Source organism: Ambystoma mexicanum, chromosome 4q (assembly GCF_040938575.1).
Source record: "Ambystoma mexicanum isolate Mex_15411 chromosome 4q, UKY_AmexF1_1, whole genome shotgun sequence".
Lineage (NCBI taxonomy): Eukaryota > Metazoa > Chordata > Amphibia > Caudata > Ambystomatidae > Ambystoma > Ambystoma mexicanum.
In genome coordinates, this window is record NC_090928.1 from 1,183,362,604 (window position 1) to 1,183,377,800 (window position 15,197).

Below are 15,197 nucleotides of genomic sequence, written 5' to 3' on the forward strand. Positions count from 1 at the left end.
CTTTTATGCAGGACACCCCCATTCACTCAGCCTAGCTGTCAATCAAACATGCTAAGTGGTGAGCCGGCCGGCTCACCACTTGGGCCAATCACACAAGAGTGCGACTTGAGTTACCAAGGTAACTCAGTCCAGGGTGCCTAAACCCCCTCCCAAACCCCCTGTGGTACCCAGACAGAGTGGCACCACTTTTGGAGGCTTCTGTGGAGAAGCCCGCAAAAAAGTGGAACAAAGGGCTCAACTTGGGTTGGAGTCACAGAAGAGAACACAAACACCATTTTAGAATCGAGTCGTGGCAAAAATTACCAACCGGCGAATTCATATTAAATAAATAAACCGGCGGTATGTTCGAGGCTATGAGAATTAAATAATTAAAGTTGGTAGCCTCGAACAATGGGAAAATCCCAGAGATATATTTGCGGTCGAATATAAAAAGTAGTTTCCACTGCCACCAGCCAAAACTCGATCAGGGGGGACGGAGACGTGGCCCCCTCGACTAACAGACCCCGACCAGTACGTCCACAATAGGATGGTTTGTACTGGTTTTTGTTCATAATTTGGGACTAGTAAAGCCAATGGTGACTTTACATGCCCTGGGAGACAGTCAGTCCCAGGGTATGGAGTCTATGGTGGGGTGTCACTATAACACCCCTGTGTCACTGCACGGAGGGTGCTGTGTAACACACATAGTAAAAACACATGAGACCCCATGGAGTAAAGGACCCCATAGCCCATAAAACACATTAACAGTCAAAGGAACACCACAAATCATGTCCAAGAGTGGGAGAAAAAGAGTCCCACTCTTGGCAGGAGAAAAAAACAAACTCCAGAAATCCAGCAAAGCTGCTGGGGGACTCACTAGGTTAGGAAATTCAGCCTAAACAGAGACGACACAAGCTTTAACCCCATTTGAAAGCTATCTCACAAGGGACTCGGGAAATGCACTGGCTAAACGGGGGGAAGAACCGGGGGAGAGGAAATACATTGAAAAGTGGGAAAAATCTGTAGCCATTTCAATAGATGAAGGGGAATGGACACAGCTTTGGGCACACATCCCAAAGCTGACTAGATATCTCGAAATCCAGGAAATCTGGATAAAGCTAATGCTACAGTGGCACCTAATGTCGGAAAGGCTACATAAATTCTACAACACAACATCAGAAATGTGCTGTAGGGGATGTGACATGGTAGGGTCTTGGAACCACATCTGGTGGGAATGCCTGTGCATTCAGACTTTTTGGGCCACAATATCAGAGATACTAAAGAGGACTCTGGGGACAGAGGAGGTCAGGAGCATGGGGTTGGCATTTCTTGGAATAGGAGCCCATCTTGTGGACCTACCTACCGTCAGAACGGAGCTTAAGGTCTATGTTATTCTGATGATGGTGGTTGCCCTGTCGGTGGCACAGAAATGGAAATCAAAAGATCCCCCATTGCAGCATGAATGGGTGGGCAAGGTGGGGAATTTTGGGACCATGGAGTGTGTGTCCTACTCACTACTAGGAGATCATCAAGGCTTTCTAGCACATTGGGCAATTATTATGGAGCATCTCAAGGAAGGGGCGACAGGGGCCTGGTGCTCGAAAAGAACGAGACTGCTGGGGCTATTGTAAGGGCACATTGTTTAAATATGCAAGTAGTCGGAAGGGGAGGAGGGGTAGAAGCTAACCGAAAGGGTACCCAAAAGATGGTGCTCAAGAAAAGAGTGGGCTGTAGGCGCTTGAGCTCAGAAACAGCACCAAATGTATAAGTCTTTCAAATATTTTGCCTTTCTAATCTTGCCCCCTCTTGGAGAAACAGCACCATTCAGGTTCAGGCCTAAAATGTTATTGCACAATTTCATGCAGTTTCATTGAGTGGCACCAAAGTTATAAGCCATCCAAATACTGCTTTTCACCAACCCTGTAATGCAGACATTTGCATAAATGCCCCTGAACATCTCAGATGTTCGTGGACTTTGTAAGAGAAAAACACCTATTTTTTGTCTTTTTATGGCCATATCCCATCCCATCCTCATTACCCCTCTCCTCACCAGAGGTTGTTTCATTAGTTTGACAAGTACAATGTTTTTTAATATGTTTTTACTACGATGAATCCAACATTGTGTCTGTTTCAAAGGTTTTGACGCTCCTCATGTTTTTAATTGACCAATCAGCACGTGTGTATGATGTCTGTGAACGTCACGCTGCTCTCTGATTGGTCCAGAGGCATCCGCGGACTCCAAACCAGGAAATGAGTCTGAGGCCGGACCCAGATTGCACTCATTTTTGTTGTACCTACTTTTTGCCATTTTTAAAAAAATGACTGGACGGAATTCCACCAAATTTGCAAGAGCATGGTTTCGGGACCAAGCCGATGCTCCTCGAATAAGTTTGGTGTAAATCCATCCAACGGTTTGGACTGTCACACAAGCAACATTTTTTTTCCACTGTGTCTATGAGGATTTCGACAATGTTGGGACCCCCGCGACAACTTGGCCTCCCTGGATGAAACTGCACCAAACTTAGCAAAATCATTCCGAGATGGGTATATACTTTTTTTGCAAGGCTTGGTGAGGATTAGTCAAATGGCGCAAATTTATAAACCGCCCAAAAAGCGCTCTTTCTATAAGTTGAGCAACTTACCCATAACTACAGGGTCGCTACCGCAGGCCCTCTAATACACCAAAATCAAAATACATAAGATGACAAAATACATAGGAAGCGGAAGCAAACAGGTCTTCATGGAATTAGAGCATTGATATAATCTGCAGTATAAATAACTCGAGCCACGCCTGTTGGCTTCAGTTCTGTTTTTTCGATATCCTCACCTAAGGAGTTGATAAGGCATGCCCTTAGACTGGAAGCTCTCAAGGAAAATTGAGTGTAAAAATGTAAACTGAACGGCTGGGTAGATTGGGAGGGTCGATGAGGAATACGTGGGAGGAACATCAAGTCAAAAGAACGTTACAGTTGGTAAGTAACTTGTTCTTCGAATGGATTGTGTCCTACCACGTATTCCTCATCTTAGACTCCCAAACCAGTGAGAATTTGAAGGAGGGAGTACGGATTAATTGTACTCATGGGCGCTAATTATGGGCCTGCAATTAGCAGGCCCGTAATTAGCGCCTTCCCCAGTCACTTTGAGCCCTATGGGGGCTCAAATGGGAATGGGGACTTACCGGGTCCGCCTCGGGCGGAATGTCCCAGTAAGTCCCCACTCAACCAGATCGGACCCGGACACGATTTTGAATGAAGCCATGGCGCTAATAGCACCCTGGCTGCCTTCAAAGTCGAAATGAGGCCCATGGACCGTATATATAGAACGGCCTAAGCAAAAATACCTCCTTGGGAAGAGGTCGAATCTAAGCAATAGTGTTTAACAAAAGTGTGCATTGAAGACCAGGTGGCTGCTGTACACATTTCTTGCACTGGGACACCCCTCTGAAGAGCCGTGGAAGTCGCCATGCCCCTAGTGGAGTGAGCCTTTAGCCCCTCTTTACCCGCCAGCCTGTAACATTCTGTAATCGCTAAGATTATCCATCTGGATAAAGTCTGTTTTGTTGATGGTTTTACCAATTTGTGGCCGGTATATCCAATAAAAAACTGGTCACTTTGCAGAAACTTTGACAGTCTAGAAATATAAAAGCTGAGAGCCCTTTTTAGGTCCAGCCCATGGAGCCTCTCCTCCTCCTTACTTGCATGGGGGGAGGAAGGGGGTAAGAAAGCAATGTGATCTTCTGAGACAGGTGAAAGTCAGACTATTTTTGGAACAATAGAAGGTTTAACTTTAAGTATAACTGTCTTTATGGAAGATGGTGTGAGAAGGCTTACAAGAGAGAGCCTGTAACTCACTCACCCAGCGGGCTGATTGAATAGCCACTAGTATGATTGTCTTTAAAGTGAGAAGCTTTAGTGGACAAGAATGCAAAGGTTCAAAAGGAATGCATTTAAGGAATTTTAGTACTAGATTTAGATCCCAAACAGGTACTTGAAAAGGGACTGGAGGGTGCACATTAGTGAGACCTTTTAAAAACTGCACAATCGATGGAATTTTGAAGTAAGACACCTCTTCCGAGGAGCACTTAAAAATAGAAAGTGCTGCTAGAAATCATTTTATTGTGCCAATCTGGAGCCCCAGATTGGCTAAGAGTAATAGGAAAGAGAGTACCATAGGAGTACCACATAGGAATGTATCCACATTTCTATCCTTGCACCAGTTACTGAACTTGTTCCAATGACACCGGTACAAGAATTTCGTTGCTGGCTTTCTGGCGGAAAACAAAATCTCCATTACGTCATCCGAGAGGTTCCAATCCTTATATCTCAACCTCTCAGAAACCATGCATGAATGCCGAGTGTCTTGACCTCTGGATGGAGAACCCGACCTTCCTCTTGCGAGAGAAGATCCTCTCTTTGTGGAAGATGTATTGGAGGGCAGATTGACATGTCCAGAAGGTCCGGGTACCACTTTCTCCTGGCCCAATCCGGGACGATTAGGATCATGGTTTTCCTGAACTTTCTCAACCTCTTAATTATGTGTGGAATCACAGGGACTGGAGGAAACACATACAGAAGTGGAAATTCCCAGTCCACCATGAACGCCTCTCCTAGAGCTCCTCTTAGTAAATTCCCTTGAGCAGTACTGATCACACCTCCGGTTGACACTGGTCGCAAACAGATCCGCCTGAGGGGTACCAAAAGGGCAAGGATCTCTTGGAGTACTTCCTGAGCTATTTTCCACTTGGGGGAGACTGTGCTCTGCCTGCTCAGAGCATCCGCCGCCGTGTTCTTCTTTCTGGCTAGGTGAACTGCCGTCAGAGAGATTCCTTCTTGTATTGCCCAGAACCAGAGCTGCATTGCCTCTATGCACAGTGGTAGTTACCCTACAGCTCCTCTCTTGTTGAGGTAGTACATGGCGACTGTGTTGTCCGTCATTATCAGGACATTCTTTCCCCATACAGAGGGCAGAAAGGCTTTGAGCGCTAGCAGGATTGCCCTCAGCTCCAAAAGGTTGAGGTTGATTTGTAGTTTGGATTCCGATGGAGACCAACGACCGGTTATTGTCAGATCGTTGGTGTGAGCTCCCCACCCCGTGATTGAGGCGTCTATCACTACAGTTATCTCCGGCCATGGTTGCCAAAAAGATTCTCCCATGAGAATACTGTCCATGTAAGCCCACCATAGAAGATCTTAAGCCACTCTGGCCAGAACTTGCAGAAGATCTGACATATTCCCTGATGGCTCATTGAAGGGATCTCATTCTCAATCTGGCCTCTGGCACCAGAAAAATGCAGGATGTCATGAGGCCAAGCAACCTCAGAAAATTGAATGCCAGCAGATGCTGGGCATTCTGGAACTTTGTTACCATCTGCAAATTTTGTTGAGCTCTCACCTCGGGATGGACGTTTTCCCCCGAGGAAGTATCCAGGACTGCTCCAATGAATTGGAGCTTCTGGAATGGTAACATTTGTGACTTCTTGTAATTGAGGGAGAAGCCCAGTCTGTGTAAGAAGTGGCAGGTCATGGTCAAATGATCCTAGGACTTTTCGGGACACCCCGATCAACCAGTCGTCCAGGTAAGGGTAGACATGAATCCCCCCTCTCCTGAGACAGCAATCAGCTTGGTGAAACCCCTCGGGGCAGAGGTCAGCCCGAATGGCAGAACTCAAAACTGATAGTGAGTTCTGCCAACCGTGAACCTCAGGTACTTCCTGTGCTTGAGATGGATTGGCACATGAAAGTAAGCATCCTGAAGGTCCAATGATACCAACCAGTCTTGGAGTTGCAGAGCCTGAAGAATCTGAGAAAGGGTTACCATCTTGAACTTGTCCTTCCTGAGTAACTTGTTCAAGTTTCTTAAGTTCAAAATGGGTCTCAATCCTCCATCCGTCTTTAGGATGAGAAACTAAGGGGAGTACCAACCCTTGTTCCTCTCCACTACAGGTACATGTTCTATTGCACCTTTCTCTAGCAGGGTTAACATTTCCTGCAACAGGAATGGAGCCGGACATTTTCGCAGAGCTGGTTCCCAGTGGACGATATTGAGGCCTTTTTAGAAAAGGAAGGTAGTAACCTTGAGCTACTGTTTCCACTGCCCAAGCATCTCAAGTAAGGCCCCGCCATTCGTTCAGATGCTGAGAGATCCTGCCTCCCACCGTGGTCTTGTGGGTCAAGGCCTCAAAGTGGCTTTGAGGCGGCTGCAGTAACGGCTGAGGGGACAGTTGCTGCAGCTGGGGCTGAACTAGCACTCTTTCCTCTTCCACCACAAGCACATTTTCTTTGCTGTCCTCTTTGACTATCCTGTCCTCTTCCTCTTCCAAATGAGGAATAAAAATGAAAAGGACGACACCTCCAGGAAGATGAGCCTGAGTAGGAGTGTTGCTAAGGTTGTCGTATAGTGGCGCTAAGTGATTTAGCTGCCACCTTTGAGGTCTGCAGCTTCTCCAAACTTTCATCCGCCTTGCTGCCGAACAATCTGAAGCCATCAAATGGCATATTGAGTAGTCTGGCCTGCACGTCCGGTGCAAAGGTCGATTGCCTTAGCCACGCAAACCTGCGCAGCATTGTGCTAGAAGCCATGGAACTGCTGATGCTGTCAGCAGTGTCCAACCCTGACCGGAGACATTCCCCCATGGCCTCCTTCCCATCTTTAACAATCGACAGGAATCCATCACGTTCATTGCCCTTAGGAATGTGCCATCCCAGTAATACAATCCCACAGGGTGTATGTGAATCTTGCAAGGGTGCAAGCCACATTTGTTGACTTTAGAGCCATACTGCTTGAAGAAAAATTTTTGTGAGACCAGGTTTCAATTTTCTTATCGTCCCTATCTGGGGGAATAGAAGGGTATGCAGATTGTCTGGTGGACGTAGCTGCCTGGACTACTAGGCTTTCCAGTGTGTGATGCTTCGTTAAATATTCAGGGTCAGAGGATGAGGGTTTATATTTCTGTGCAAAATTCATGTTGACCGCCGGTCCAGATTCTGGGGTTTCCCATGCGGCAATAACCTTCCTCTGAAGTGCTGTATGGGGAGGAAGAATAGGGCGAATTTCTGTTCGATTCCATGAATTCCACCACCCTATTCATGATATTTCTGTAAGCTGAGTCAGCATGATCAGCTGGGTCAGGTCTGTCGAATTCCAATTCAGGGGACGTGTCTATGCCACTAGCTGTCATAGAGGTCAGATATTTTTGACTGAGGGTCAACTGGTTCTTCCGGAACATCCTTGGTACCATATGAAACCCCAAAAGGGGAAGTCTCCTCCTCTGAGGATTGTTCTTCCTCATAAATAGAGGCCATGGACTTGAAAAAGTCCTTCCTTGGTACATGGGTATATGTCTTATCCGTGGTTTGTGAAGGCATCGACTTTGGCTTCGTCAATGGTGTCGATAAAGGTGCCATAATCAGAGTTTTCCTCGACAAAGGTGTCAATGGCATCGATGATGTTGACACCGCCTTCAACGGTGTCCAAGGTGCCTTTGATAGAGGGGCCGTGGAGGAAGGTGTTGACGGAGCAATCGACACAGGTGTCGAGGAAACCTTTGACAAAAGTGTTGAGGAAACCTTCGACATAGGTTTCGAAGACAGACCTGGCACCATTTTGTCTGGTGTCGCCTTCATTTTAGGCCCGTTTTGCTCTTTTTATCAGGTATCAGAGAGGTTTCTCTTGACAACATCCTCGACCATTTCTCGCCGGATTTAGAGCGTCTAGTCTCTGACCTTCCTGTCATTTCTAGAATGAGCTAGGGCATGGTCTTCACACGATTTCTTCAAGGGGGTCGGGCCGCATTCTCAAAGATTCACATCATCAAAGCTCTAAAAGCCTCCCATTTTCTAGGGGAATCATGTTTGGAAGGGCAAGTGATAACCCGTGCATCAGAATATGAGGAAGAAGTCAAAGAAGAGGGAGATTGGTGCAGTCTTTTCTTTGTTTTTTTGAAGAACAGGAAGATTTTCTTGACCGAGTCCTCGATCTAGATTTTTTCGACTTACGTCGGGACCTTCCTCCAGACTCCATGGAGCCTTTACTTTTTTTCCAGAGAGCCCTTCGAAGATTCCTCCCCGACCGCCAATTTACCTCTTTGTTCCTTGTGACCTTTAACTGTCATAGCTTGACAGGAACCGCAGTCGTCCACTCGATGGTCGGGACCTAGGCACCAGAGGCAGATTCAATGGGGATCAGTTACAGACATCTTCTTCCCACAATTCTATCACTTTTTAAAGGCTGTTTAGGGGTAGAAGGATTGGAACATGACAACATTTCGAAAGAGTGAAGCGCCGTTTTCATACACACAAAGCGAAAGTTTTCGGAAAAACGGAACGGAAGCCAACGGGTGCAGCTCAAGCTCTTTATACTGCGGACGACGTCAATGCTCGACGGCAGCCTTCGAGGGACATCGACGCCATGGCCATCGAGCACAGCGCCCCCGTGGTGTGAATTATTTTTCTCCGAAGCAGCAAAGCTGACGATACGAATATCTAAGATGAGGAATACATGGGAGGATACAATCAATTTGAAATATCACAATTTCTTTTTTAAAATTTTCAGTGCTTTATTGGATTTAAAAAGGAGCGCAATCCTTTGAATTTGAACACGTTCATCCTCTTATGTACTCATTTTTGCTTGCTGCATGCCTTCATAGTTTTGCGATATGTTGTGGTTCGCAAATTTCAACACAAATACAGGCATACAAAAAAATAAAAAGGGTTTAACAACAACTTTAGGCTTACCGTTGGTTGGTCCACTAACATGGAAATCAAGTTCAGGTTTTCACTGAGTGGAATTTTTCTCCGTTTAATTTCTGTTTCCCATATGTCTTTGAGCAAAATATTTCTAAATTGCTGATTAAAGGGACCACAATAGGAAAGGAACCCTGTGCATAACAACACATCGCCAACAAGTCTGAAACAAAGCAAACATAAAAGTAGTGAAGTCCCACACATTCTCTTGAGGCAGGTCTCTGAGTGAAGTGTCACTCAACGATCAATACAATGCATTTACTTCCCACCACTCGCTGCAGCTTAGGCTGCTGTCATATACCCACATGGGCCCCTCGTGTCAACAGCTTCGTCACCAGTATTAGCGAGCTATAGGCAGCACAGGACTCTTGCATCGTTCACACAATTAAACAAACTAGACACAAGCTCAGACATGCAGCAGCGCATATTTGGGATACGGTTGAGTTGCTGGGATGGAGGGGCACATGTTGAACACAACATATAAATGCAAAATTCAGCAATCAGAGAGTAATGGTGGCAAAGCTAAAAACAGCTGGACACTACCACGCATTTCAGAGAGATGCATACAACGCACACCAATCAGAAACAAAGATGCACAAAGGGACACCAACACAGGTGGGTACAATGCATGCAATACCCCTATTAGTAGCTATTTTCCCTGATAATAACACTGCCAGAAACTACATCTGCCAAGCTGACCAGGAACATTGTTCCGTATTAGCACCATCTCTCTCTGGATTCCCACCCAGAGACAGGGGAAGGGTCTACTGCATCATTATACAGGTGTGCCTGCATGGAAACTCCTTGAATATTTGATGCAGCATGTTGTCTGTTCTCCTCTACGCACCCCGTAGAGAACCTTGCATGGTGATGAGACCTCCCATCTCCACCAGTATGCACTAGGTTACCATTCTGAGATCTATGATCACAGCAAGAGACATTGCTAATACAAACAGTCGACAGGCTTAGAACAAAACATGTGATAATGCATCTACCTGGTTCTATATTTCCTTTAGGATTAGACTGTCATCTTGTATTTGTCCCTCTGTCCCTCTCTCTAGGTCCAGCCCCTTGCCCTGAATGTTTCAAAACAATTACTCAGTCTCTCTGGGATGGCACAGTGTTCCTGAGCGGTTAATTCAGGATCCAGGTCTTTCATGGCTGCTGCAGGAGGCATCAGGTAGTCATGTTTGATGATCCTGGGCTCTGCTAGAGAGCAACACCATCCGGCCACCCTTAGATCATCAAACCGGGGTCAGGAATCAGTCTATTTAGTATCAATTGAATCCCATTTTACTTTTACATCCACTGTTGTCAACGCATAAGGTTGCCCATTCCTTGGTCGTAGGGCTAAACTAGAAGTTCCCATGATAATCTCTGTATGCTACTTGTCTCTGGCACTTCCACGTAAACTGGCTCCACCACTCCTGGTGCACCATTCTTGCCCAGTTTCCTACCCACTTTTCACTGCCCATATAGCTCCACGTCCTTTTGCTCTTCCTTATGACTCTCTCCTTCCCCCTTCAGTTGTATTTCCTTGTCATGTCTTATTTATGTCCCTCTCACAGCTCTGTCCTTTCCCTGCTCCTTTTTTCTCTCTTGGCATTTCTTCTCCTCTTTCTTCTCTCTCCTTCAGGCGTTCTCCCCTCCCCGTTCTCCCTCTTGTATTCTTACTCCTCCTTTCCTCTCTCTCTCTCTGGAAGTTCCTTCACCTCCTCTCCCCTACGTCTCTCTTAATGTTTTCTTCCTCTCCCTTCTATCTCTCTTGCTCTTGATGCCTTCACCTTCCTCTCCACTTAGCACTCTTGAAATTCTTCATACTCACTGCCTCTCTCTTCCTTCTTGTCTCTCACCCTCTCTTGAACCCCATCCTCCCTGGCCTCTTCCTCCATCTTCTACTCCTCTCAGCTCTCTGTCTTTGTTTTCCAAATTCTAACTCTTAAACTGCTGTCCTAATCATCATCAGATTGGGTTTGGTCATCGTCAGATTGGGTTTGTGGGCATAGAATTTGTGTTAGAAGAGTGGCATTCTAGAGCTGGACCCCAATTGGACTACCAATTCCTCGGGTTAGGCCAAAATGACCGAAGATAAAAGGTTGGAGTACCAAATGTCCGACCCCCATTTGTTCACATAGATATATGTGTGTGTGGGGTAAAGGTAATATAAAATGTATAGGCGTAAGGTGGGGGGGAACTGGGAGGTCACCCTCCACATATATATATATATATATATATGCAAACAAATTGGGAAAAAAAATCTGTCTTTTGGTGGTTGGACTTTTAAACTCGGTCATTTCATGCAGATCCAATCCTCATGCGCATTCACATATTTTATGGAGCAGGGCATGGCTCCACACACCAAAGGCACAAAACGGTGGTTTGACTCATTTGACAGCTTGAACTCAGGCGATCTTGTCATCTCCAATCCTGCCCAAAACCTAGGATGGCACGGCTGCTGCACCGTTTTTGTGCTTCACGATAGGTGCATTTTCCCATGTTGCTGTTTGGACCAGGGGCTCCACAACTTCAGTATGGGGCAGCCTCACTGACTCTTTCACAAACTACGTTGTGCACTTTTACCCCCTGGTAGTTGTCCTTCATTTATTAAAATATGCAGCACACGTTGGCCCACAAACAAGAATTCTCAAAGGTATGTTGGTGGACCAAAGTGACTGTTCCCGACAGCCTTGGGAAATACTGCACACAAGACTTGAGATGGGGTGGAGGTCCTAGGGAATCACCCTTATGCTGTTGCTGTGGCCAGCAGAATTGCAAATTAGTGGCTTCCTATTTTAAAAAAGGTTTCCTTTGATAGCGTTTTGAACAGCTTCTAACATGGGGTTTTAACAAAGGAAAAATCATTTTTTTGGCCCAAACATCACAAAACTGGCTGCTTCAATGTTTACAATAGTTTTCAGGCGCCTAGATTTCATCTGAAATTGCTGCACTGAAAACATTCATTTTTTAGGTATTCACATATTAAGGTATTACAAGCCCCAATAACAGCCCGAGAAATAAACGATGCCATAACGCATCTACCCCCAAATAAGGCCCCGGGACCGGATGGGCTAGGGAACGGCTATTATAAGACGTTCCGGAATAATTGTTGGGACCATTGACCAAACTCTTTAATTAAATCAGGGAGCAGGGTACGGTCACACCAGATATGGGGAGATCAATCACGATCTTAATACTTAAGCCAGGCAAGGACCCCACGGATTGCGGTAGCTACTGCCCGATCTCACTACTGAATAGAAATACCAAACTATACGCCAAAATCCTGGCAAATAGGCTTATGAAAGTGTTGCCTAAAAGATCTCTCCCCAAAGTGATGGGAACGTTACAGGCCTTTGGCAAGATTATCAGGCTTCAAGATAAACTTCACTAAATCCAAGGCACTGAACATCACAGAAGACGCAAGGCAGATTACACTACTGAAAGAAAGATACCCCTTAATCTGGGAACCGGAAACCAAATAATATCTGGGGATACACCTTACTGAAGACTACAAGATCCTCTACAATGCAAATATAACCCCCCTTTGGAAACAGCTGAAGGAAGACTTGCGCAACTGGGACGCACAAGAACTGCCCTGGTTTGCATGTATTGTCGCAATGAAAATTACATTACTACCCTTCCTTTATTACGTGGAGAGCTCCCTTCCAATAGAGATCCCCCCCTAAGGTGATCAAGGCACTACAAAAGCAAATAATATCCTTTGTGTGGCACGGGAAAAAGCCCAGGATACAGAAACACATATTGACAAGACCACGCATCTTGGGAGGCCTGGGGTCCCCGATATCGGCAGATATGTATTGGCGGCACAAGTTGCACCTATGATGAAATAGATGGGAAGAGAGGTTCTGAAAGGGTGGGCGGGAATCGAGCAAAGAGCAACTAACATTCTCCTGGGTATGCTACATGCACTATGAACACGAGTTTTATGTCGAAATTCCTGTCGATATTAGAACCATTCAAGGAGTTTGTTAAAGACAGGGAAGCCCAACACTTCAGACCAACATTGGTTAAGTCAATCTTAGCCTGAGAGCAAGAAGAGCAGGATAGAAAACAAGAGCCCACTAAAGATAAATCTATACCGTGAGATGGAATATCCCAGGATCAACGCAGACCCGGAGAAAGCAGTCACTGAACCATACCATGGAGAATGGGTGGGAAAGGGAGGGCGGATGAGGGGAATAAAGAAATGAAGATGGTTAGACTCTAAAAGGTAAAAGGTTGTCCAGAAGCATGGCTTCTGAGTGTAGGAGTAACTAACCAAGGAAAATGATCTCAACACAAAATTGCATAACTTGTTGCAGTTACCGTGAAAGTTGTGTAATTGTTGTATCTGTACCTTGAAAACGAAAATAAAGTTTTAAAAAAAAGATAGCTGTATCTTTACGAATTTGAACATGATAGGACTACATCTCTGTAAGTGTCCCTCCACGCGTCAGGCCCTCGCTTCACCCCTACGTCACCAACCACCCACACCCAGTGTGGGACGCATTTTTTCTGATTTTGCCTGCTGGTCGTTGTGATCAAGTACATGCTTTTACTGGGGATGGCTGGGTGGGTGTTGTGAAGGAGAGAGTGCAAGGACTAAGAGAACTGGAATCACCATGCAACAGCAGACTTTGAGGGCTGTGCTGCTCTTATTCTCCTTGATCTCTCAGAAGCCTTCAACATGATCAACCACTCTATCCTCACAAACATACTCTTTGACCTAGGCATAAGGGACTCTGCCCTCAGATGGATCTCCCGTTTCCTCTCCGCGTGCTCCCAAATAATTTCTCTTCATCCTTTCTCCTCTGCCCACCGCCGAGTCTCCCATAGAGTCCCCCAGGGAGCCTCCCTCTCCTCCCTCCCCTTCAAGCTCTACCTTTCACCCCCCCAAGCTCATCTTTTCCCACAATCTCACCTGTTACAAATATGCTGACGACACTCAGATCATCCTCATGATTACCCCCTCCTCACCCCACCCAGACCTGGCATACTGCCTCTCAGACATTGACCTCTGGATGACGAACCTGCTACTCAACGCCGGAAAAAACAAAATCCTAATCTGCTGCAAAACAGCTCTCCCTCCCCAACCTATCCCTTGGCCACACTCATTAGGATATGCACCCACTGCATCCTCCTGAGCCAAAAACCTAGGGTGCACTTTTAGCTCAGACCTATCCCTCTCCCATCACATTAATGCAGTTTCCATATTGTGCACCTTCCACCTCTGCATCCCCAAGTGGATCTTTCCTTCTATCCTATCCCCAGAGTTTCCGCAATCATGGCCATCATCCTCTCACACCTAGACTACTCTAACTCCTTCTACGTAGGAGTGCCTACATATCAAGTTCAACTGATTGAAAACTCCACCTTGCACTCTCCCCAATAGAACACATACCCCCCGCATTCAGGACACTCCACTTGCTGCCCATCAGCCGACGAGCCTCCTTCAAAGTCATGTGAATTACCCACCGTGCGATTCACAAGAAAGGGCCAGAATTCGTCCAACACAAGCTCACTCGCTACCGCACCAGCAGAATCCTCAGATCATGCTCCTTACACCTCCTGGTAGTCCCTTGATACAAATTCTCAAAATTAGAAGGTGTCTGTTTCTCTGTCCTTGTGACCGCTTTCTGGAACTCCCTATCCCTTGAGTTCCACCTCACAGAGAATCACCTGGCCTTTAGGACAGCCCTCAAAACCTGGCTCTGCTCCCCGACTTCCTAATTCCCATGCCCCACTCCCCGCCTCTAACACACGTTTCATTCTGCAGTCTCCCTGGCCCGACACTCCGCCAAACACTCCCCTACCTGCCCTTCGTTCAGCTACTAGCCTCTTCTTTCCTTTCAACCACTTTGCTCTGCCACCCAACCTTCCTTTTGGGACACCAAGCACAGCTCATGTAGTCACTCTTGCAAATTGCACCAGGAACGAATCCTGACAGTGGGTAAGGTATTGCATATCAGATTATCATATGGGCTTGGAGGGTGGACAATGCATTGCACTGAAATGCACCGTGGAAAAATCACACTGATCATCTCGTAGGAGGACAATCAGGCACCTTGTGGATGGCACTGCATGTAATCATGAAATGGGGACCTTGTTTTCGTACTAGGAGGAACTAGGGATGGCCATCGCTCACTCTACGATACTTGCAGAGGGTGAGTTTTATGCATTCATCTAACACTCAGATCGCCTGTAAACCGTAGCACTGCTCCATAGATGGAACTCAGGAAGTAGATATTGTTGTTTGTACAGCTAGCCCATTTCTCCTCTCGCACCTTCGCAATTTAGCAGAAAAAGCACAGACTCACTCCAACCATCTTGCACTCAAAATTAACACAAACAATATTGCACATAACCTCTGCCATAAGAATGAGGATACTTTTAACTACACAAATTCAAAAAGTAGCTTCCCAAATAACTATCTCCCTAAACTCAATTCTCCCTTTTAGTCCATAGTATTCATCGTCCATA

General features: G+C 46.1%; 1 protein-coding gene across 1 annotated transcript in view; it reads right to left on the reverse strand.

Annotated features, from left to right (window-relative positions):
• Nucleotides 1-15,197, reverse strand: part of DNAH8 (dynein axonemal heavy chain 8) — an 8,835,797-nt gene that overhangs the window by 1,395,627 nt on the left and 7,424,973 nt on the right. Inside the window, exon 73 of the mRNA XM_069608756.1 lies at nucleotides 8,712-8,883. Coding sequence (XP_069464857.1) covers nucleotides 8,712-8,883 — 172 coding nt within the window. The remainder of the gene's footprint in view (nucleotides 1-8,711; nucleotides 8,884-15,197) is intronic.